General features: G+C 38.7%; 2 protein-coding genes across 3 annotated transcripts; both read left to right on the top strand.

Annotated features, from left to right (window-relative positions):
* The first annotated feature begins 50 nt into the window (after positions 1-50).
* On the top strand, positions 51-14,402 carry c4b (complement C4B (Chido/Rodgers blood group)). Of its 2 annotated transcripts, XM_023424934.2 has the most exons (41): positions 51-208; positions 425-614; positions 696-873; positions 966-1,036; positions 1,129-1,217; positions 1,309-1,391; positions 1,494-1,581; positions 1,927-2,044; positions 2,180-2,321; positions 2,906-3,018; positions 3,105-3,263; positions 3,347-3,514; positions 3,610-3,801; positions 4,023-4,166; positions 4,280-4,403; positions 4,824-4,895; positions 4,995-5,207; positions 5,339-5,453; positions 5,748-5,818; positions 5,944-6,083; positions 6,202-6,417; positions 6,519-6,570; positions 6,686-6,775; positions 6,871-7,074; positions 8,448-8,523; positions 9,305-9,497; positions 9,618-9,713; positions 10,128-10,290; positions 10,733-10,926; positions 11,069-11,224; positions 11,319-11,378; positions 11,454-11,544; positions 11,630-11,801; positions 11,905-11,995; positions 12,694-12,768; positions 12,844-12,946; positions 13,045-13,134; positions 13,246-13,350; positions 13,508-13,591; positions 13,716-13,848; positions 13,934-14,402. In XM_023424934.2, the coding sequence occupies exons 1-41, from the start codon at positions 147-149 to the stop codon at positions 14,073-14,075; spliced, it is 5,118 nt and encodes a 1,705-aa protein (XP_023280702.1). In that variant the 5' UTR covers positions 51-146; the 3' UTR covers positions 14,076-14,402. The 2 variants fall into 2 exon arrangements, with proteins under 2 accessions (XP_023280702.1, XP_087035079.1); XM_087178953.1 differs by lacking the exons at positions 13,716-13,848; positions 13,934-14,402 and having other exon boundaries at positions 13,508-13,599.
* A 4,063-nt stretch (positions 14,403-18,465) lies between these two features.
* tnxba (tenascin XBa) lies at positions 18,466-25,640 on the top strand. Its single transcript, XM_023424949.2, has 15 exons — positions 18,466-18,603; positions 19,854-21,103; positions 21,197-21,328; positions 21,433-22,605; positions 22,735-22,857; positions 22,979-23,122; positions 23,221-23,340; positions 23,426-23,581; positions 23,687-23,799; positions 23,903-24,035; positions 24,132-24,283; positions 24,379-24,475; positions 24,576-24,737; positions 24,852-25,015; positions 25,115-25,640. Exons 2-15 carry the CDS (start codon positions 19,984-19,986, stop codon positions 25,211-25,213), a joined length of 3,888 nt encoding a protein of 1,295 aa, XP_023280717.1. The 5' UTR covers positions 18,466-18,603; positions 19,854-19,983; the 3' UTR covers positions 25,214-25,640.
* Positions 25,641-25,685: the final 45 nt, after the last annotated feature.

Consider the following 25,685-nt stretch of genomic DNA (forward strand, 5'->3'; position numbering starts at 1 on the left):
GAATGACAGATATTTCTAAGTTTACCCAAAAGGAAAAAAAGAGGGAGGGCATACCAGCGATTGAGAAATACAGGGCTGGATAAACAATAAAACCTCAGTTGATCAAAATCCTGTGTCAGAGCAGAGAAAGACATAGAAGCTGCACAATGGAGCGTCATATGATTTCAATACTGCTCCTGATCATGACTGTGGACTCAGTGTGCTCAAGGTAAAATTCCAAAATCTAGATTGTGTAATAGTGTAATGTTATGCTGACCTATTTGTGCTCAATGCAAAGAGGATTCAAATATATTTTTTGTTTTCTGGTTAAATGATTATTTTGTCACAATGTAATATATCAGACAAAAATAATCCGCATTGCAGATGTTTATCTATAAGCAAAAAAGTATGGCAATGAAGAGCTATTTTTCACTTTTGTGTACAGATTCTTCATCTCAGCACCCAGTGTATTTCATGTGGGAGTTACTGAGAAAGTGTTGGTCCAGATGGGAAAACCTCATCTCAACAGACCTGTCACTGTCTATCTGGAGTTGGAGAGTTCAGGTTATGTTGTGTCTACGAAGGAAACGGTTGTGTGTACTGACGAACAGGATATCAGAACAGTTGAGCTGAAGGTATGAAAACTTCCTTACTCATAAGCTAATTATTTAGACTGAAATGTCATTATCCCAAACTTCTATTTCACTTCTTTACAGATAAACAGTGAAATGATGTCAAGATTTGACTCGGGAAAACAAAAAAAGCCTTATCTTTTACTGGTGGCAGAGAGCCTGTCCTTCAGTGGCAGGAAGAAAACAAGGGTCCTGGTATCAAAACACAGGGGCTATATCTTTATTCAGACTGATCAGCCAATGTACAACCCGACACAGAAAGGTAAATTGAAAGTCAACAAATGTGAAAGAAATGTAAAACAGGAAGGATTAACAGTGATATTTAAAGCCATTATGTTGATTATCTCTCTATAGTGAAGTACAGGATATTCACTCTTGACCACACATTCAGGCCTCACGAGGAAGTGATCCAAATATCAGTAATTGTGAGTAGATATGTTTTCTTTAATACTAATTGAATAAAGAAGACTTTGAAAGATCTGTACAACTGATTCATGCTTTTATCATTTTATTATAGAATGCTGCTGGAAACAGAGTAATGAAGTCCCTTAAAACTGCAAAGGGGGGAATGCTCAGAGGCATATTCCCCATACCTGATGTCTCTAAGTATGTAATAACAGATTTGCAATTAATTTGGACTTACACTATAACAACACAAGCAACCTTAATAACAAACGTAAACGTTTTGTTTACATAGAATGGGCACGTGGAAGATTACAGCACACTATGAAGGTGATGAAGACAATGCAGTTTCTCGAGAATTCAAAGTCCAAAAATTTGGTAAGCTAATAATATGATTAAAGTATATTCCTTTTTTTAAAATAAATGTTATTTTTTTTCAATCTTAAATCATTATTGATTTATTATTGTTACACACCCTAGTTTTACCAAGTTTTGAGGTGAACATCGCAATGGAGGAGAACTATATTTTGCTGAATGCTGAACAGTTTAACTTCACCATCTCAGCCATGTAAGTGTTCATTCATTCATTCAAAAATGGTTTATTGTTGAAGTGAGCTAAGGTTAAAAGTGGCTAAAAATATCTGCAGGGCTTCAGAAATGTAACCCTATTAAAAGTCACCCCTTTCAAATTATAGGCCTACTAAGTAATTTGATTCAGTGTTAATATAAAGATTTTGATTAATACACCCTTCAGTAATTAGGGACTCTCACTGCTGAGTCCACATAGTTTACAATATACAGGTTGGGTTGCTTTTCTCAAGCCTCATTATATCATATCAATATCATTATATTTTCAGACTCACTTTTTATCTCAACTTCAGAAGTTAGAATTTTTAAATGATTTTCTTTCTAGGTATTCACATGGTGAAAAAGTTAAAGGGGCTTACCATTGCCAATTTGGAATAGTAGGAAAAGCTACAACCAATGGTGGAAAAATAAAGCCTATCATGGGACTGGAGCTGACTGGTTCGGTGAGGAAACAGATACCTATACAAGATTTATAATGCAGCTCATTTCAAGATATGAGATTAGATAATCTGTCAACATATTGCATCTCTTAAGTGTTTCATTACTTCAAAACCTACTATTTATGCCATTTCTTGCAGGTCCAGGATGGAACTGCAGAGGTTTCTCTCCGTACAGCAAAGATAAATAATCAACTCCAAAACAAGATGAACCAAACCCTCTCTGATTTACAGCAAAGTGGAGCACAACTCTATTTGAGATTATTTGTCACCAACATACAAAGTAAAGGACACACTGTCACACTTAATACAATTGTTTAAGTAAGCAAACTACCAGAAGGGGCAACAGGTGAAATTAATAGAATTGTTTAATAATTATCTGAAGTATTTTATTGTAGGCTATTTAACTGATTTAATTTAATGTATTTATTATTAATTATATAATACTTAATACTTACCACGATCATAGAATTTATGAAATTATTTGACAAATGTACAGTAAAAAACTGAATATACACCTATGAAATAGATATAGAATTATTTTAATGATATGAGCCAATCAAAAATGTGAAAAAGTACCCTGTGTGGCTCAGAAATTAACATTACTTATTAAATATTCATAATCTGAGTTTTACTGACAGATGGTATTACTACAGGAATATTTCTGGTATTTGAAAATAGCAATATTAAAAATGATTTTACTACTACTATAAACAAAAATATTATTAATAACAATTTATCTCAAAGTTTGAGGATAAATCTGTTGAGAAGTGCCACCTTGTATTTCAGAGATTATGAGAAGATATTGCGAATATTATTGTGATTTTTCATTGTGGCTTATATTGCTATGTGCATATTTTGACACAGGTGGTGAAATGCAAGAGGCAGAAGTTTATCTTCCTGTTGTCTCTCACAAATACACCATGGATCTCTCTCGAACTCGCTCATACTTCCTCCCTGGATATCCACTAGATGTAGTGGTATGCATAAAATAAACAAACGGGTACACAGCTAAGGACATGACTGTGATGATTTTGCAAGTAAAAGAGTTTGTTTGTTGATATAGGTGGTCATGAGTCGCCCAGATGGCTCTGCAGCAGCTGGCGTGCCAGTAAACATCAATGTACCAGGATCTTCAGAGCAATCTTTCCGAGGCATTACTGACCAGGAGGGGGCAGTGTTTTCTACCTTTAATATTGACACTACAGACGAGATTCCTGTTGAAGTCAGTATCCCCAAACTCAGTCGAAGGTCTTATCAAACTTGCTTTTGTTCAGTTTTAACAGTTTCCACTTCTGGCTCCAAAAGGTGACCACAGATGGCCTGCAACAGAGGAAAGTAATTAGACGTGCTTCATCTCCAAGTAACAGCTACCTCTACATGAGTTTCAGCAACAAGATGCACTCTGTGAATCATTTACTTGCAGTTACATACAACACCGTGAATAGCCCAAATGATGGGTTTATATACTACACGGTGAGCCATAACAGATGAAATACAGCATGATACGTTTTAAGAAAGAAGAGCAGCAGTTTGTCATAATTGAACATTTTTGATTGTCTCTGTTGCAGGTGCTAAGCCGTGGGATCATAATAAAAAATGGTAGTCACTCGATTGGTAAATCAGTTAAACACAACCTACATATAACTCCTGATATGGTTCCATCCTTCCGTCTGATTGGCTACTTCTACAACCAGAATGGTGACATCATTGCAGACTCGGTGTGGGTAGATGTCACGGATGAATGTGAGATAAAGGTCAAGGTGAGTAAACAGAACAGATAACAGTGAAGCATGGGCAGAGTGAAACAGCGGACAGACAGAGCTTTACCTCTGTTTACTGTGTGTTTGAATAAAGTGATTTGAGTGGGACAATTTTCATATAGGTTTGAATTTGTTTTAAATCAGACGAAAGGGTGCTTTTTTAAGTGTATTGACCTTGGACAACAGCATGTAAAAATCTCTGTATTGTAACTTAAATTTAGGTGGAAAACAAAGGATCTGTTGAACCTGGAAGACAGTCAAAGCTAGAATTTGATTTAGATGGACAGAACGCCAAAGTGGCTTTGCTTGCTGTGGATAAGGCCTTCTACGCTCTCAAAGCCGATAATAAACTCACAGCCAGAAAGGTATCACTTTCACACTCTCCTTTTATACTTTTTCTCTTTTTTTTAATTATAATTTTTATCTCAACTTCTATATTACAATACAGTAAATTCAATCTCTTGCTCACACTTTTCAGGTCTTTTCTGCTATGCAGTCCTATGATCTTGGTTGCTCATATGGTGGAGGATCTGACCCAGTATCCGTACTAATAGATGCTGGCCTGTCTTTTGTATCTCAGTCCCATTCAGGGTCGAAAACAGGTATGACAAAAACAAATATTCATGTAAATCATTGATATAGAGTCCTTTTATGTTCTTCACATTTAATGCACTGATCAGGCATATTTGAACTGAACTTACTAATTATTTAATTTACATGGCGTGATAAAGGTTCTCATTAAGCACTTATTTTGTAAAAGCTTGAACATGGTATTAATAGTTAAATACTGTTTCCACTCTGCTTTTATTATTTCTTCTTGATATTTTTTGAAATAAGACAGGATACTGCTGGTATAGCAAAACTGGATAAGAACAAAACTGTGATGTCTGCATATAAGACCAAGCATTTATCTGACTTTCCTATTTTAATCTGAAAAATATCCACATGATTCAAACTTGAAAGTGTCTTGAAAGCAGGTATCCACTTACTTATCCCACAAGCTTTTATGCTGTACTTTTCAGATTTTCACTGTAATTCACAATCTGCACGACATAGACGCTCCATGGACCTTCAACAGGAAATGATGACTTTAAGTGAGACAACACTTTAGCATCACAAGTTTGGTCTGAGATAATGGAAGATACTTCTGACAACAATGTTCCATAAAAATGTGTCTTCTTTTTCACTTTCAGAATCTAACTTTTCAGATGAAATACTTCAAGAATGTTGTGGTCATGGATTAACTCTCATCCCTATGACACTAACATGTCAGGAAAGAGCAAAGAGAGTCTCTCTGGTGCGACAAAATCAAGATTGTACAGACGCCTTTTTAAAATGCTGCCTTGAAGGAGAGCGTCTGAGACAAAAAAAGCTACAAGAGGATTCCCTGAAAGGACTTGGCCGGAGTGAGATGAAATTGTCATGAGGATTATATAATACAAGATAATACTCTACACATTGGTTAAGCAGCATTTAATAACTGTGGCATGATCATCACAGATTTTAAAAAGAAACCTTTCATTTTCTTATTTTGTAGCTGTAACAGCAGCTGACATTGAGCAGTTCTTCTTGGACACTGCTGCTCAATACATTCGACGACTTTTCCCTCCAAGCTTTGCATTCACAGAATTTGATGTAGATGGTAAACGAAGGTAAGAGGTGGACAGTGAACACTTAAGACAATTTTAATGTAATATTTTCTTTTCCAGTGAAATACAGTGGCTAGTTACAGCCACTACAAGCTTTTCTAAACCATAGTTTTCCATTTGTTAATATTTATTTCTAATATTGTCAATGTGAGAATTTCAGCTTTCTCTACATCAGTGTCAGTGAATATGGTTCACGACAAACTTAAGTCTACAGTGTAAATTATAAATAGACAAAGCATTTGTCAGATGCATTTTACAGCTTTTGACCTATTTTATCTTCATTGAAAACTTTTTTAGTTATCCCTTGACTCTACCTGATTCCATCACCACATGGGAAATTCAGATCATCACATTATCTGCTGCCAGTGGTAATAACTAAGCTTCCAACTTCACAAATGCATCTTGTATATTTGAATAAAGATTTTCTTAATATTCCTCTTTATTAAGGTTCTATCTTCTTAACTGCAACTGACTTACTCTATGTTTCATTCAGGTTTCTGTGTAGTGAAGCCAAAGGACATCAGAGCATTTAAGAACACCTTTGTGTCTCTGAGACTGCCATACTCAGTGAGAAAATATGAGCAAATATCCATTTCACCTGTTATCTACAACTATGGCAGTGACCAACTAAAGGTAGATGTAACCTAATGTTGATGTTAAGTGGCACTTAATTCATTTACCACCTACTGTACAAAAACCTCAAATTGGATTCTTAATGTTGTTTTTGTCTTTGGATACCTGTATTTTATAGTTAGCAGTTCATATGGAACAAACTGAAGGACTTTGCTCACCTGGCTCAGCCACCACTACAGGTTTTGTTAACATTACTGTGGAGCCAGATTCCTCCCAGTTTGTCTCTTTCTCTGCTGTCCCCATGGTAACCGGCTCAATACCCATCAAAATACGTGTCTATGATATAGAGAATGGGAATGGAATAGATGCAGTTGAAAAGACTTTGAATGTGTGGGTGAGTAAATTACACATAATTTTATCTCTCTGCAAAGTCATTATTTTATAATAGAGGCCGGGACACACAGTAATTTGGCTTCCTGTTATCTCATGTTGTAGACAGAAGGATTAGAACAGAGAGTTGAGGAAACCAAACTGATTAAATTAGATGGTGAGTTATTTCAGTATTCATCAGTTTTCATCAATGATGCTTGATATTTGTGATTTTTTTTTTATCTTCAATATATTACATTTGTTTTAATGAATTTATTTCTCTGTTGTGAAAGGGAAGCGCACACTGACTTTAACTTTTGATGGAAGTATACCAGATGAAACTGTCCCCGACTCCAGCTCCAATCTTTTTGTTTCAGTGGAAGGTATGTACTGTTAGTATATATTGTCAGACACAGACACATTTCACAGATCTTTTTAAATGACAATGTCCTGCCTTTTCAATGCTCTCACCTGACAGAGAATGGATTTGGTTCACAAGTGATAAACCTTCTGTCTCCTGAGAAGGTCGCTAGCCTGATCCAATTGCCTACAGGATGTTGTGAACAGACAATGTCAAGACTTGCCCCTACAGCTGCAGCACTCCGCTACCTTGATTTGAGTGAGCAATGGTTTACCTTGCCTGTTGGTTCCAGAGATGATGCCTTTGATAAAATTGAGCAAGGTAGGAACGCATCATGTAGTTAATTGCATAACGTCTTAATCATTTGGTAATTATGTCTGTAACCCTTTGTTGTGGAAACATGCACACAAATTTAGAACAAAGAAGGGAATAGGTTTAGATAAACCTAAACTGTCATTTCTAAGGACCTCATTAAGAGTTAATGTGGATTGCTCCTTTTGTCCATTAGTAGACCCTAAAGTTGCCGTTGTTGGTTTCTATCACACAACATGTCTTGACAACTACTGGCCAGATTGACATGGAATTTGCTCTGGACACCCAGTGTCCCTAGAGGAAGAATTCCAGTTGAATTGAATTCACCATTTCATAGTTTCTCCACCAGAGAGTGGTGACAAGTGTATTGTTCAACTGTAAAATGTCCTGCCCAATACATTTCTTAGTGTTTGAGGGATCAATCAAGATTATGTATTTATACTAAAGGTTTTATAGAAACAAAATTTTATCTGCCAATATTTTGTAACAGACTGGGTGATATGTTAATGTAACTACTACTATGTTATGGGGTTACTGTGGCTCATAATTACAGTTACTAAGTTTTATAGGTTGTCACTGAATGTGTCTTATGCTTAGAGGCTGTGAAGCCTGTCAGTTATCGCAACAACCTATGACAGGGATTTGTGTGAGACAACGTACCTGTGACTGGCTTAGGGTGAGGGGGACAGGTTGTCGTTGCTCCTGGTAAACAGGGGGGGGGAGTTATTGGAGTCAGTTGACAGAGGTGAGATTATGCTGTGAAACCAGTTAAGATTTGTTGTTTTGGCGTTGGCCATGGGTGAAACAAGCTCACGACCCATAGCTTCATTATTGAAGGACGCCACAATATTATTATTGGATTTCTTTTTTTTTTTTTTTTTGCATTTTCGCCTTTATTATTATTTTTTGATAGAGAGAGTGAAGAGAGACAAGAAAGACAGGGAAGATGACATGCAGCAAAGGGCTCATGCAGTATTTGAACCCCAGCCACTGCAGTCAGGCCTCAGCCTTGACATGTGATACATGCTCTACCAGGTGACAGACTGAGGCGCCCATTATTGGTCAAACAATTCAGTTATAGTTATTGCAAATCAGAAAACAATATAACTGAAACCAGTTGATGGTGGCAGAATAAGTGACTGAGCCTCTAGGTCACTCGTAGAAAAACTCTAGCGCTGCTTGAGGTCCAAAAATCCACAGAGAATCTGTAACGTATTTTAACTGGGTAAAGTTTATTTGGGAATCAAAAGTGACCCATAGACTTCAATTGTATATTTCTGTTTCACATTAGTACTGTGGGATAATATGAATGTTGTGCCCTCTACAGGTCATCAACAAGAGTATTGACAGTTTTGTTTTAAAGAAACACTTTTTTTTGTCAGGTTATGTAAGGGTTTTAACATTCAAGAAATCTGATGGATCTTATAACCCTTGGTATTCAAGCGCCTCTAGTAATTGGTGAGTATTTATTTATATGTCACCTTGTTGATACCTGTGTTGCAACCTATTTCTCTGTTTCATCAGGGCTTGGTGATATTACTGAAAACATATCAAGATTGTTTTAAACTTTTACCTTCTATCGGATTTTCAGATGTTAACACACTATTATTAGAGTGGTGTGAAGAAAGAATTCACTCATTAACAATCACTTGTCTCTTTTTTCAGCTTAAAGCTAGACTTACTAGACTGATACATATCTGTTCAAATATTATGGGACAAAACAAAAAGGATGTTGTCTCTGGCTGGTAATATTGCATCAGATGTTACGCATATTTTATCAGCTTTTTCAATCAAACAAGATTTAGAGTCCTAAGGGCTAAACTGAACATATTAAAGAATTGAGGAACAGATTTTTTTTTTCAGTCTGACAAACTCTTCTCAAACCTCTTCTCAGTCGGCCTATAAATACCTGTATAGACTAAGGACTGAATGTGGAAGTAAGCATTTATATTGATCGCACTGCAGCTACTAATCTGTAATGTCTGATGTAATATATGTCTGCAGTATTTATTTAGTTGTTTGGTTTAATGTTGTGTTTTTGTTATGTGTGATAAACAGCGTATGCCTTGACATGCAAGACTGTTTCAGAAGAACAATTTGACTTTAAAGTAAATTGTAATCAAAACCAAATCAAATATCTCACATGATGAATAAACTTTCTTTATTTCCAGTATGTCAAACTGTAAATCAACCTTTTCCATCCACTCTGCTCCATTACTTTTCTTTCTCTTGTCCTCAGGCTGACTGCCTTCGTGTTGAAAGTGCTGTCACTGGTGGCTCAACGTCAGACAGTGGCATTTGGACATCAAGGCCGGAAAGCTAGGGTTGTACCAGTAGAAGATATCAGGCAGACAGTCAGTTATTTGCTCTCAGTACAGAATACTGACGGCTCATTCAGTGACCCACATCCTGTGTTACACAGATCTGTCCTGGTAACCTCATCGCCCTAACTCTTTTAAATGTTACTGCGTAGTGTGCATGTTACAACATATGTATGAAAAACTGAGCAGCAGTGATTTGAATGCAGTATTGTCTCTTTGTATTTACTGTAGAAAGGCAAAGATCGGGAAGCATCCTTGACGGCTTTTGTAGCTCTTGCACTGCACCATTCCCTTCAATTCCTGACATCTGAAGCACGAAATGATGTGGTGAGATAATATAAAAACGTATTATTGGATGTTAGCATTGTCAGGTCCTCTGAAATATTGGACTGTCATGCAATTTTATACAGACATTCATGTTAGGATGATATATATATATAGCGCCATTAAATCAGAAATGTTCAAATGCAAATTTCTAACATGCTTAAATAAAAGCAAGATGAATTGTAAAGATTGTATCTGCTCATCATCAACATGTTAGCATTTTGAGCATGTTAGCATTAGTATTCAGCTCAAAGCACTGCTGTGTTTAAGTACAGCCTCACATACATGCTAGAGTGGCTGTTGACTTTTAGCATTAAAATGCACAGAAAATAAGACTATAACAATAAGAAAGTACCATTTGCTGGGAAGATTAGATTAATATAATTAATTGACTGCCTTTATGCTACCTTTTACCAGGAAGAAAGCATTTCAAGTTCAACAATGTATCTCAAGTCAAACCTGTTGGAGCTTCAGCATCCCTATGCTGTGGCCATTACAGCCTACTGCCTCTCAGTTTGTCTGCCAGAGGGAACAGATCTTTCAGCTGGCTGGACAAGACTTCAAGCAATGGCCATTGAACGTATGTTTCATCAAAGGAAAGAGGAGTTGGTGATATGGATAGAATCCTCTATCATGGAGAAGAGAGATTTATTTCATGATATAGTCAATCATAGTCATGATGTAGTCATGGTTTATGGAAAAAATAACCTTACAAAAATTTCAGTTTTTATCAAATCCAAAAAGTTAACTATGTGACACATTAAACACGTTAAAACTGATTATTGCCACAAAATAGTTCAAGTGACAGCTATTATTTTGTTGAAAATATAACAAAATATATGTCCACTGACAAATCTATGTCATTTCACTGTCTATATCATCATATCGCCCAACCCTAAGAGCAACCATACTCATTGTTCTCAAAATGTGAAGTTCAACAAATGGGTCTGGCACAGTGTGCTATTGTTTGAGACATTACAGTTTCTCTCATGCTTACTAATTGTCTATTTCTCAATTGTCAGGGGCTGATGGCTGTTATCTGTGGACAACTGATCCCACAACGCGTAATGATAATAAGGCAGATGCCATCACAGTAGAGACAACAGCCTATGCCCTCCTAACTGCAGTGGCACTTAAGCATACCGAGTGGGCAGACAAAGCAGCCTGCTGGTTAATCTCCCAAGAAAACTATTTTGGAACCTACAGATCAACACAGGTGAATAGCATGCTTAAACCCAAAGAATCCATGTGTTTGGACATGGCCCATATATTCTTACCCACATCATGCTGTGTAGGCCAAATAAATCTACATTGTGGATATGTTAACATATTATAAATGTTTTTTATACTGTGTCCAGGATACTGTCATGGCACTGGAAGCCCTCGCAGAGTATGATCTAAAGAGGTCCAACAGTCCTGCAGCAAATTTAATAGCAGAGTTCAGAGTCCCAGGAAAGAATGACATTGTAACGATTGCACTGGAAAATAAGGAGAAAGTGGAAACAGATCTGAAGGTATCATAGAGCATTTCAGCAGTTCACTTCGATACACATAAATATTTAACCTCATTCTGAAATCACTTGTTTTGTCTTGTGTCTGTTGTCTCAGAAACTGAGTGGGAACAACATTGCTGTGCAGTTGTCAGGAGAAGGACAAGCCAAACTAAAAGTAAGTTTAATTCATTTCTGTATATATGCTGAACAAGATCCATAATTAACCGAACATCATCAACCTCCTTGGCAGATTCTTAAAGCTTACCATCTATTGGAACCCAAGGATGACTGTCTAAAACTGTCCATCAGCGTCACAGTGGAGGGAAAAGTGAAGTACACTGGTGTGTTTTTGTCACTGATAACAAATCACAAATATATGGCTTGCTGATAAAATATACACTGTCACATCAACCTCTGTCTCCTTAGCTAAAGTCATAGAAACTTATGATTACTATGAGGACTACGATACCAATGAGGAAAATGAGGGGCGAGTGCCTCGATCAGCGATTGAGTGGTTTGATGCTCGCACCAGAAGCAGGAGAGATGTTGAAAACAACTTAAATTCAGACGAGGCTGTCACCTACAGAGTCTGTGTCAGGTTCGTTAAATGAGACACACATGGTCTTCATAAGCCTTCATGAGACAATGAGCTTTACAGCAAAAGGTCATAAATCCTTATCAGGTTTTTTTTGTGTGTGTAGTCATAGCCTGAACCACAACCTCTCAGGAATGGCCATTGCTGACATCACACTACTGAGTGGATTTGAGGCTGTAACTGAGGACCTTGATAGGGTAAGTAGCTCTGTCTGCTTCCTCTTCATGACTGTCATCCTCAACGCAAAGTGGTGGGAGATATTTTGGACACTTCCTGTCTTGCCCCATTATTTTCTTTAGTGGAGAAGCTGTAGTGACAGTTGAAGTTGGAGCAGTTTGAATTGACACGAAACTCTCCTGATTGAATCAGTGCAAAAGATTAGATTATGTACATAAAAACTTAAGGTAAAAAGTTAACTGGGCCCTGCATTCAGTGGAGACTCCAGTAAGTTACTGGTCTTTGCCAGGACATAGTCTTTGACATAACTCACTGTAAAACTGAGATCTGCTGTTTTTACACCTTGTCTTTTTGTATGTATTATTTTTTTTTACTTTAGCGCCATGTTTAATTCTCATTTGCAATGACTGTTTTAAATTCACTTCTGATTTGTGTTTCTGACTGGCTTCTCCACCACAGAGATTGTTGCCAAACTTTATGAGCATTACTACATGTAACACCATTGTCCTTGCCAAAGTAAAAAAAAAGAAAATAAAAACATGATTTCTCAGAATTTACAACTGGGGGCTATGACATAAACGTACAAATGTACAGGATCACAACATTATCTGTGGGAACAAGAAACAATATGAACAAATTGAAGACAAAGACACAGATGAGAGGAGGGGTCTTTTCTTCTGCAATAATGTCAAATAGTTTAATTATTTTCTCCTCCCAGCTAAAAGAGCTACCTGAGCAATACATTTCACATTATGAAGTCTCCGATGGAAGGGTGCTGATCTATTTCAATGAGGTAAAACTAAAATCTATTTACATTCACATTAAAAATTTTACATGTCCAATACTAAAAGAGTTCCTCTCTTGTTAGCTTTTTGAACCGGAGGAATGTATTAGTTTCGATGCTATACAGAGAGTGCCAATTGGCCTCCTGCAGCCTGCTCCAGCCGTGTTCTATGACTATTATGAACCAGGTAAGCTTTTTGTTGTCTCTTTTTATTTTTTCAGGATACAGGAGACATCTTTGTTTAATTCACCAAGAATTTATGGGCTGTTGGTTCTTTCCTTGCAGCCCAAAAGTGTACTGTGTTCTACTCTGCCCCCAAAAGAAGCAAGATGGTTTCCAAACTGTGTTCAGAGGATGTGTGCCAGTGTGCAGAAAGTAGGTCATTTCTCTAAGACCCGAACTGACAAACACTTGTGAATAAATGTAGCTTTACCCTTCAGGTTTGTGTAAATAAGTAAAATTGCATTATGTTCATCTTTTCCTTAGGACCCTGTCATAAACTAAAAATGACATTCAAATTGATAAGAAATCAATATCTGAAAAAGAATGACCGTGTGCAGCATGCTTGCTTCTTCCCTACAGTAGATTACGGTCAGTACTGCACATCACACAATATGATGTAGTATATAATATCAACTGTACTATTAAAATCTCAAATCCATTCTTTATATATATTTTTCTTTTCCTAACCAAGCTATGTTTTAGACGAATGGTTGTTAATAACTGGTTTATTCTTGGTATATTTCAGCATACATTGTTGAAGTTGTCAGTGTTTCTGTAAAAAGCAACTTTGAGCTATACAACACTACTGTAACCGATGTACTCAGATCACGTAAGTAGACCGTAAGCGCAAGCCTGAAGGGATGATGTAACATTGATCTTTAAATGGTTTTGTGCCATTACGTTTAAACAGGGAGGAGCTTTCATACATATAATGACTGTCATCTGTCCACCAGATGGAGATATACTCGTGAATGAAAATTCTGTTCGAGTCTTTGTTAAGAGACGTCAATGTAAAGAACAGTTACATTTGGGAAAACAGTATCTCCTCATGGGCAAAGATGGCTCCACAACCGACTCAAACGGAGTGTAAGTATAATCACTAGTACAATAGAAGCATACTTTTACACTGATTGAACCTCAATTTGTTCACTCTCTTCTCCTCTTTGTGTAGGATGCAGTACCTGTTGGAATCAAACACCTGGGTTGAAAAAAAGCCTTCAGATGAACAGTGTAAAAAATCTGCCCATCAAGCTGCCTGCACAGGGTTTTCTGCATTCATAAATGAGTACAAGATGAATGGTTGCAGACACTGAAACAGACTGAAACAAATCTGTTACAAATCTCAGTTACAATGAGACGCACAGTCAGCATGTATGTTGAGAGTTCTTTTATTAGTGTTTGTGTTATTTTACCTCTGCCTTACTTATAAACTATTATAATCAGAGTCATCAAATTATAGTAAAAAAAAAACATCACCATAAGTATTGAAACATTATTGCTCGCCTGAATCAGACAGTAGATGGATTCAGCACACCAGCATTGGAAAATGTACTACTTTAGTATAACTGTTAATCATTTCTCTATGTCTAAATCAGCTAATAGTGTTTAAATAAAAAGCATCTCAGAATGTTTTCTACCAAGTACCTTTCTATGTGTATTTTTTTAGTTGGTTGTTGCATATATGTTGAGATAATGACTTGAAATGAAAGTCAACACTGCCACAGAGTAAAAGAGTGCATCCACAAATGTACATTCGCTCTTTCATGTTCCTCCAAATAGTGTGATTCAGTTTGGTGCACCAGTTTGATTTAGCTTCCTTGCTGAATATATTTATTTTTTTAGGTGTTTTTTCTTCTACTGGCAGTAAAGGATCTGAGAGGGGTCTCTGTGCTCACTGCAGCCCCCCTCAAAGTTATCCCCCTCCTTATTTAACATCTGCAAGGTGAGGAAAAAGGGAGAGGGGGAGTGGTTTTGGGTGTATGAGACTGCCTAACTTGCTCCCAGTGAAGTTACACAGTGTCAGGATATGGATCAGTCACCACCTTATAAGTATAAAAGCTCTCTATTAGAGAAAGTTGATATGTCTCCTCTCAAATGTGGTTAGAAACATGCTGCAGAAGATTGTCAGTGCAATTATAATTTTAAAAGTTGTTTAGTTATAGTTAATAGAGAGAGCAGTGATGGGAGAAAACGAGGGGCGATGGGAGGGAGCAGTACAGAAGGAGAAGAAGGGGGGTATGGGTGGAGAGGTGAGGAACAAGCAAGGGCTTATGTGCTTATATTATTCTAATCTCTGAGGCTGGTTCCAATGTAAGCAACACGGGAGTACTGACCATCACTTCAATCAAAGCCAGATCAATGGCTGCTCTGTTTCAGCCTTTGCCATCAGACATTTCATTAAATTTGAATCAATAAAGGGTAAATAAATACTCAGACGTCAGCATCACACATTTTCATCTTGGGATTACTTTAGTGCACTGCTAGTAGCCAGCGGCAACAGCACATTTGAAAAAAAAGGTCTCCTTTTTACTGTAGCCTCCTCAAAGTAATCAATGGTTTGTCATGAGCAAGCAGAGTAGGCTGTCAGGAGCAATATTTTACATTGAAGTTACATTTAAGTTCTCATCTGGTTGTTTATACATTTGCAGATTAGTTATTGCTCTCTGCAACTCAATAAAAAAATAAAAAAATTTCTCTCTACAAAGACAGATTGACTGCCGACTGACAGAGATTTATATTCTGGTAGATCTGTGGATTACCACAAGAGATTTACTGTAAATACACATATTCAATGAGTACATGCTCACTTACCTGCTTACACACTAAATATGCTTGAGCAACAACTGTGAAATTGGCTGGGGAATTGTCAAGTGTGCTCATATGACCAGGTGTATTTTCTTAGGTGTGCTGTAGCCTTAGTAGCTTAAGGTATGTCTCCAGCCATTTTTCCAAAGGCCAAGACAGGGTCAGCGGTTTGAGGGTGGTCTATGGTGCAGAAAGGAGTAGAGTGAAGGCGGAGCTGTTCTTGGAGGCTGCCGCCAGATGGAGGCACTGATGGAGTCGGACCACCCACTCAGGAATTCACACTACACCGACAATTACTCTTTGTTTTTCATCCTAATATCAAAGTGACTTGACCCGAATGCTCTGTTATCAGTGCAGGCCTTTTTCAGATCATTTTACCATTTCACAGCATAATAGAATTGGTATAAATAGTAAAATGAATGACAGCTGAATTACATTTTGCTACTTCAGTTTATACTGTCACACTGTCATGTCTTATGAGGACACTTTGATAGAACAGAACGTTGTTAATGTAATTAGAAACATCTGCGCTTTTTCTGCTATGACATACTGTAAAAAACGGCCCTGGTCAGCTCGCGTTGATGAGATGTTATTTCTGATCACAAATTAATTTTATAGAAAGATACAGCACATGTTTTGATAAAGTCGTGTGTGTTTGTGTGTGTGTGTGTGTGTGTGTGTGTGTGCCCAGGTATTACCATGACTCCACCTAACTCCTGGTTGAGGCCAAAAATGGGCCTAATGCGTCTAACCCAAGGCTAATTCATTTGTTGGCTGATTAACTAGTGTAGTAAAGAGCACTATTTTATTTCATTTTCCTCTTCCTTTCTTCACCTTCCTCACTTCCTGTCCTTTCCTTATCACTGATTGGCTCTTGTTTTCTCACTCCACCCCTCATTTACATGATAGAGTTCACCTGGGCACCAGAGGATTATTTAATGGCTTCACTCCACTCACTCACTCTTTTTCACCTTCACATGGGGTGGCAGTTTCTGGTAGGAGAAGTTTGTTACTCTCTAGTCCCTATAATTTGTCTGTTAGTCTCAGAGAACCTTCTTTATCCTTATTTCTTTAATAAGTACATAAATTAGACTATTTTGATTTGTTGTGTTAAATTTAATCTTTATTCTTTATTGTCCTTTCTGAACCCGCAGCCCATGTGTGTCTTCCTTTTTCATGTTTGAAATAATTATCGCAGAATAAAACCTTTGTTGGATTGGATATATGTTTAATGGCCTTTGTTCTTTCATCCTGCATCCTGACCTAATGCCCATGATGATAGTGAATCAGTTCTGAACCTCCTACTTAACAGCTAGTTAATAAGCTAAGCTAAGCTAAGCTAAGCTAAGCTAACAAGCCGGGTATGGTGCGCACAGAGACCGATACCTGCTAATTATTGCTAACATATAAACAAAATAACACTAAAATTTCACTCACCTCAAAATCAGGAGCACAAAGGTTCTCACATTCTGTTAGCTAATTAACTGCACAACAACCTGTATTATTTGTCTGATATTTGCATGAAAGATCCTCCAAAAGGCAGCAGTGCCACACGGCTGCAAGGTCACGCTTGTTATTCACCAGTTTATTGTCTACTATACTATACTTGCTATGCTGTAATAGTGTGCTGTAAGGTTAGTTGTCTGTCAGTATCAGAACATGGTGTTCTTGCCAAGAAAAACTTGCTACCTCAACACATTTGCAACTAAAATACCTATGAGTAAATATATTTTTTACTGTGGGTTCTTATATCCCCACACTGCAACATATATAGAGTCAGTGCTGTATATTCAACAGAAAGAATATGAGAGAGTTGTTTCTTCAGCATTAGCCAGAGTTTCACAGCAATCATGCAAAATAGTTTTGCATGCTCACCGCCTATAATCTCAGGGCAAAAACAACATATATCTACACACATATATATATATATATATATATGTATTGTCTAATCTATCTATCTATCTAGATAGATTAGACAATACAGCAGAAAGAAAAACTACACATTTGGCAGATTTATGCAAGGTGAGTGATCATCACGTTCATCTATCTTTATAATAACTATCAGTAAGCACTTTGTATCTTTAAAGGCATGGTCATGCAGTGATATAAACTTTTGATTTGGCTCTCCTGTAAAATTAGGAAAATGTCACTTATGTGCTATTTGCTCTAGGCCCTTGATAAACTTGTCTTCATGTGGTTTACAAAAGGTGGGATGGTGGGTGGCCATTTGGTCAGAGATGCAGCGCCTTCACAGACCATTCCTTAAATCTGGTGGATATTTGGTCACTTACATAACTCCCACGTAGTTACATCTCATTACTTCCAACAAACAGCCAATTCATATAGCGAGAGGTTCCTGTCCCCCAGAGTCAGCACTGAATACCTGCAGTGTTATGCTATATATTCCAGCTGAATCATGATTCTCGAACCAGGGCTTTATTCAATCAAAGACTGTGTCTAGGTGTTAGTAATGTCTGGAATAAGTCAAGTTACATACAGCAGACACTGAAATTAGCCATGAAAAGCTGAAACATGCAGGCTATTTTTGCGTGCCACAAAAACTCCCTAATTTCCTACAGTGTACTGTATGGTTTGAGACTGGTTTGAATCTGTAATTTCTCAAACAGATTTTTATTTTTTATTTTTATCTTTTAAACCAAAACACATGACCTTGGATCGTTTGTTTTGTTAAATCTACCAGTTTTGTTATATCTAACAGAATACAAGAGAGTAGTTGATCATATTATACAACTTCAATATCATATAGACACAAATCTGTATAAAAATGTCACTCTTTTTGTAAGTCCAATACAAATATTTTCCATGGTGGTGTAGAGAGTGGGACCACTAGGCGTGGAAGAGGGGGGGTCCTTAAGTAGGAGCGGACTTTATCACTCTCCTCCTTTCTAGTGGTGGTCCTTTCTCTCACCTCTTTCCTCCCTGGTCATATCCAGCAAGTCTATGTGAGCTTTTCCAATCAGATGGAGGGAGCAGCACAAAGACAGAGATAAAGCCAAGAACAAATTCATTGCTCTGGTAAGTAATTTACTTTTCCATTAAATTTTTTATTTATCATGATCTCAGAGTGGTAACTGCAGTCATTTGAATGAATGGACTCCACTGAATATTCTACTTTGATGTCTGAATCCCTTTAAATCACACTGCCTTTATAGAGGATAGCAGAATATATTTTCAAGGTTGTGACTGATAAAATTTTGTGCTCTTGTTAAATATTGTATTTTAGCTGCAGAAAGACACTTTAATACTGATGACATGTATTTTTTAGTGGACACACGTTGATATAATTACGAAAATTTTTACCTTTCATTCTATGACAACTAATGCTGTAGGAGTCCCCATTCATTTTGTTAATACTGCAGCCACGTAGTCAATCAATCCATGAACTTCAATGCAATGTTTAAAAAGTGGCTTGCAGTGTAGCAAAGCATCTGAATGTTTACCTGCTGCATGATTTATTTGATTTTCTACAGATTTAAGGCCAAGGCTGGACATAGTCCCCTTAGTGGTTTTATGAGTAGTGAGTGCAGCGGATTATGTAACCTTCTGTATAGTGAAAGACATACAGTGTCCCACAGTTCTATACAGTGACGCTCTGTTACCACTCTGCATAGTCTCTCCAACAGACTCTCTGGATTTCCCGCTCAAGTCACCTTCTTCCTTCCTGTTCCGAATCAGCTAATTTAGACGTTACTTGGTTTGGCAAGCAACTGAATTAACTATTATGGCTGATTGGAACACTGCTGCAACTTTTCAACTTAATGTTTGTTCTTCGCTTTTATTAGTGTACCACCATATACAGTTTAAAAACTTTTATTTATTTTTTTTATTTCTCATGAAAGTTTTGTTTAGTTTGTGGAATTTAAAACTGTGTCAGTGAAGTGATACTGTTTGTTTACTCAATTTTTCCCAATATCTTTCATTGATACTCAGGTAAAATTGAGTTAGCTAAGCTAATATAAAAGAAACATATATGACATATATGATGTATATGATAAGGCTGTTCCTTGTCAGGTCACTTTTGAGCAAGGCACAAAACCTGGAATTTCTCCAAGTGTGGCTTTTTAGTAGGCAGTTAAATGGGAGCAGGGGAGCATATAACTGTGAATGGGAACTGTGTGAATGTTAAACTAACCAGTGCTGAAAAAGGATTATGTATGCTCAGCAAAGCCCTTCTTGGGGTATAAAAAAGGTCTAAATTGTTTTGGCATAAAATTTCCTGCATTGAACTAAGTCATAATTCAGCTCTTTCATTTTGTCATTTCTAGGAGAGACCTGGCAAATTCTCCTTTACAAGTGGTCACAGAAATATAGAGGAAGGAGTTCATAATTTTACAGTAACATACATACAGATCCTCCAAAGGCAATACCATCGCTGGCTGCTGCTGCTGGCTCAAAATGCTGTTTACTCTAGGACTTCTCCTCCTTCTCACCCCATTTCCCTCCTTTCAAACCACGACCAATGAGAAGAGAGACTCCACAGGAAGCGACGCGACCAAACCCAATGCCGTTTTCACCCCTTCAAAACCAAAAACCACTTCTACTCTTGCCAAACAGACCGTTCGCCCCACCTTAAAGCCAAACACAGTCAATCAGACAGTTTTACCCACTCTAGCCACCAACCAAAAACCTCCAATAGTCAATGCTACAGTGACCACCAAAAGCAAGGCCAGCCCAGCAGTAATTCAAACCACTCCGTCGGCAGCAGTAAAGGCTGCTACAGCCAGTGGCACCATCACCAACAAAGACAAGCACACAGTCTCAGTCAATCAAACAGTTTTAGCTAAATCTCCTTCAGCCAGTGAAGTGAAGGCTAGTAAAGAGAAGCCTGCCCCCACTGGAGCTCACAATGTTCAGTCAACACCCACAAAGCCTGCTTCAGCTAGCAGTGCTAAAACCCCCAAAGATAAAGTGCAACCTTCAGTCAATCAAACTGTTTCAATGAAATCTCCTTCAACCAGTGATGGGAAGATCGCCAAAGACAAGCCTGTCCCTACCGTAGTTCAAAATGTTCAGTCAACATCCACAAAATCTTCTCCTGCCAGTGGTTCCAAAACCACCAAAAACAAGCCCACAGCCTCCGTCAATCAGACTGTTGTAGCTAAACCTCCCTCCACCAGTGATGTGAAAAACTCCAAAGACAAACCTGCCCCCAATGCAGTTCAAACCCCTCTGTCAACACCAGCAAAGGCCGCTACAGTAAGTGGTTCTGCTGCCGACAAAGATAAGGTCACTCCCTCTGCCAATCGGACTGCTGTTATCAAGGCTCCCACCACCACCATCACAAAAGAAAAGCCTGCACCTTCACAACCAATCAAAGTGGTGATCAGTGACGGCTGTGACTCAAGCAAAGCCAAGGAGCAGGAGCTGAAGCTGAAGCCTGGCGCTCCTCTGGTGATGACGCATAAGATCAGCTTGTTGCCTGGTGGCTGCAAAGGGGAATGTGAGGCTGAGATGACTGCACTGAAAGGACGAGTGGCCCGACTGGAAAAAGAGATGTCCCTCCTAAAAGAGAAATGTATGATTCAGTCACATTCACCAGGTTACTGTATTTGACACAGTTAATTAAGAGGTGGAATTAATAATTCTGGTTGTATTTCTGGCTGCCAAGGTCCATGTTCTGCAAATTGTAAAGATGACTGTAATGGCAACGGGGAATGTGAGAAGGGGAAATGCGTCTGCCATCAGGGGTTCATGGGTCCAGACTGCAGTAAGTGTGCCCAAGGAAACGAGTGTAATAAAAGTAAGTGAGTCTGCACTGTTATTTGGATGAATATTATTTTTTATTTGCCTTTTGACTAATATTTCAGTCATTCTTTGATCTCAAACTCTACTCTGAAATTTCAGAAGCTGCCAAAGGCAAGACCAAGGAGACAGTGGAGATAGTGACCCTGCAGAAAAAAGAACAGAAGAAGGAAACTGAAGCCAAAGAGTATGACAGCAAAGCCAGAGTGTCCACTAATGCTAAACCAGGTCTCGTTAAAACCCAAGCAAAACAAGACGTTTCTGTCAAGAAAATAACCATAAAAGGTTCCTCAAGTGCCACAAAGACCAGTCACCCAACAGTTGCTCAAGTTCTCCTGAAACATGAGGGAAAAAAGCAAGAAGAGGCTCGCAAAGGCAAAACAACAATACTGGCCTCTAAAAAGGTTATCCAAAAAACTGACCTCAAGCTTGTTAAAGAAGGAACTGCCAGTAAAATGTATCCTAAATCTGACCAACTGAAAGATGAGCCTCATACCAATGTAACCCATGGTAACGTGAAGAAATCTAATGGCACAGCTAAAATCGTGACCATTCTGTCCAAGGGCATGGGAACAAACAAAACCAGAACAGGAAAGGAGACCGTGGAGCAATCCACACTGGCTGAGAAGAATGTTACTCAATCATCTGGACATAAGCGCATTAAGACAGTCAAAGGAGATACTATAATTGTGCAATCTGTTGACAACAGAAACACTGAAGCTGTAAAAGGGAAAGTTACACAGAGGAGTCAGTATGTAGTGAATTCAACCATAACTTCAACATCAGACGAGGCTCGAGCTCTGCAGAACAAAACAAGTGTCCATGGCTCTGGGATGAGCAGGGGGATGGGTGGATCCGGATTAGGTTCTGTGAAGGTTGTGAACATTTCCTCCTATAGCTTCACCGTCACATGGTCAGCACCACAAGGCATGTTCAAGAATTTCACTGTGATCAGAAGAGAGCCAAGAGCAGAGGGAGATGAAGACGACCACGAGGAGTTTGAAGAGGAAGTTATTGAAGGAGACAAGATCTCTGCAGCTAAGAACCCAGCTGAGGTCCTGGTACAGACTGAAAGCACTGACGCAACTGTCTCCTCTGGTAAAGTTGTCGGATCAAAAGGTAAAGCTGAGACCAAGAGGATCTCCATGGTGGTCCCTGGCAGTGTACGTTCTGTGGAATTCAGTAACCTTCGGGCTAACACGCGCTATGTCCTGCACATATATGGTGCTGGTGCTCAGAGAAGATCAAAAATTCACAGAGTAACTGCAGTTACAGGTAATTAAAGATGTACCACATTCATCATTTATACCTAATTCCTCCAATACTACCAGGAACAGTACAGGGATTAATTTATACGATCTGCCCAAAAATGTGAAATACAATCACCTTATTTTCTCTCACTAGGTCCTGAGCCAGCCACAGAGATGGTTTTCAGCAATGTAACAGAGTCCTCTCTCACTGTTTCCTGGTCCAAACCAAAGACCACATTCACAGGCTTCAGGGTCACATATACCAACATTGTCACAGGTCTGTCAAAGGCTACCTATAAACTGCAGGTCATAATTCCCTGGTTTAATGTCAGCCATTGTCATTCTTTTATTAGGAGTGTTAAGTGTCTAATTTTGATTTTTATGATGTATCCTGCTAGGGGAGAGCCGCTTTGTGGTCGCGGACTCTCAGCGGTCTTACATGGCTGTGTCCAAATTGTCTGCTGGGTCCTCCTACATTATCTCTGTAACTACCACACATGGCAGAGCCCAGAGTGACGCCCTCGTGTCCATTATCACCACAGGTACACAGTTAGATAAGCTCACTGTTATGTACAAATACTTTTTGGTTGTTATTGCATGTGTAAACAGCAATAAACATGCTATTGTCTCTTGGCTGCAGTTCCCGCCCCTCCAGCACATCTTCAAGTTGTCAATGTGACAGACACCAGAGCTCTGCTGCAATGGACTCCCAGTCTGGGGAAAGTAGACCGCTTCATCATCAGCTATGAGTCCTCTAAGAGTGAGTGTGGCAACATTAGTCTAATGACCTATGACAAAACGCTAATGACTACACTAAGCATTATTAATTCTCCCTCTTACCACAGCTCCTAATGTGACAGTGACAGTGATGGTGTCTGGGAACTCAGTGGAGCACCAGCTGAGAGGTCTGCAGAGAGGCACCTTGTACACAGTCAAGGTCCTGAGCCAGAAGGACAGTCTCCAGAGTATGGCCATCTCAACTACATTCACTACCGCTAACGGTGAGTAAAAATTGGAAAAATAAAGTTAGATCGGTGCTGTTTACTCACTAAGGTCTACAGAATTTGTGTAAAGTGTGTGAACTAAATGCTTTTTGTGTCCCTCAGTGGTTAAAGCCAACGAGGTGGGAACTCGCTCTGCGATGATAATGTGGAAAACGTCCACTGTTGTGTATCACAGCTACAGAATAATCTATCAGGTGGCAGGAGAAGAGACAAAGGTGAAAAATATTCCTCCATTGCTGGTACAAACAATACAAACACACAACTTTTACAGGACTGTCGAAACAATTAACTTTGGGTGTGTTTCTGCATATACATTAGGAGGTGATCCTGGACTCAACCATCACAGAGTATAAGCTGACAGGGCTGTTACCCATGTCACGCTATATAGTTCTGGTACAAGGAGAGAGAGATGGACACTACACATCTGTTGTCACCACAGAATTCATCACAGGTAATGGATGTAAAGTAATGCAGCCCCTGCATGGTTATTTGCCCCATTAATATTCATTGATTAATCATCCAACTAATTATTTTTTCCATTCTTTAGGTAAACTACGATTCCCTTTCCCTACTGAGTGCTCTCAGGAGCTGCTGAATGGAGCTCTGCAGTCAGGAGAGGTGGACATCTACCCACAAGGAAAAGAAGGACAAGCGGTCAGAGTCTACTGTGACATGGAGACTGATGGAGGCGGCTGGACGGTGAGACAAACTGCGGTTAATTGAGTGAAACGTTGCAATTAAGACATGGCAGAATGGGTTTAGAAAGTAGACAACAATCTGGTGTGTGTTTCTAGGTGTTCCAGAGGAGGATGAATGGAAAGACAGATTTCTACAGAACCTGGAATGAATACAGCGCTGGCTTTGGAAACCTGAGTGAAGAGTTCTGGCTCGGTACAGTTGGGAACAAACACTTATTACTATCATATCTGTATCATAATGATATTCAGTAAATCAGCCTAATCTACGTGCTTTTTCACGTCACCTACATTAGGAAATGAACTTCTTCACAACCTGACCAGTGTCGGCCCTGTGAGTCTGAGAGTGGACATGCGATCTGGAAATGACACAGCTTACGCTCACTACGCCAACTTCTCCATCGATACAGAGGAGAGGCACTATACTCTTACAGTGTCCGGCTACACAGGAACTGCAGGTGAAAACTGTATAGTATATACAATATACTTTCCTGAACATGTGCAGTATAGACTTTATTATACAGTAAATGCCTGACAATTCATACTGTAATTTTGCTGTATTTCCCTGTAAGGTGACTCTATGAAGTACCATAATGGGCGCCCATTCTCAAGCCGGGACAAGGACCCAGATCCTCTTGGGCTCCACTGTGCCAGGGCCTACATGGGAGGCTGGTGGTACAAGAATTGCTACAAGACCAACCTCAATGGTCTTTATGGCATCAACAGTAATAATCAGGTATGACTGGTCTCTAATGAATTTTACACAGTTTTTATCTTTTGTGATACGACACACTGACCAAATAGCATAATTTTTTTCTCTCTTGCTCTGAAACAGGGAATAGTCTGGATCGACTGGAAAGGTAAAGACTCCTCCATTCCCTTCACTGAGATGAAGTTCAGACCATCCAGGTTCTCCCCTGCAACTCATGGTTAAGAGTACATCAACCTTCATGGGCTCTCCATCCGTAAAACCTTATATCTGACACAGAATTAGAGCTCGGGGAATCCAGAGGAGGGTGGTTCTCACAGTTGCTGCATGTCACTTTTCAAATGAAATTGCAGTGGTTTTGATAGCTATGACAGCTATCAGTACATTTGATTCAATGTGTAAGATTTTTTTCAAGCTGTTTTTTTTTTTTTTTTGAGGTAATATACCAAAAGAGTGGAGAAAGGTTTTTAATTGCAACTTTTTGTATACTGTTCTACTGTTCTGCCTGACCCGTCCATTTCAACAAAGCTTTGTTTTGACTCTAATACCTTCTTGTGCACCGCCATGCCATGGTATGTCACCCCACTACTACTGTAATTAAATATGCACTGTCTCACTCCATTGTAATAAATGTGGCTAATGTGGGTCTCAAGTGTTGTTTTCTTTGTGTAATTCCCCCCGCACTCTTTCTACAAGA

Source organism: Seriola lalandi, unplaced genomic scaffold (genome assembly GCF_002814215.2).
Source record: "Seriola lalandi dorsalis isolate HSWRI2012SDOR001 ecotype SW California unplaced genomic scaffold, Sedor1 jcf7180002054762, whole genome shotgun sequence".
Lineage (NCBI taxonomy): Eukaryota > Metazoa > Chordata > Actinopteri > Carangiformes > Carangidae > Seriola > Seriola lalandi.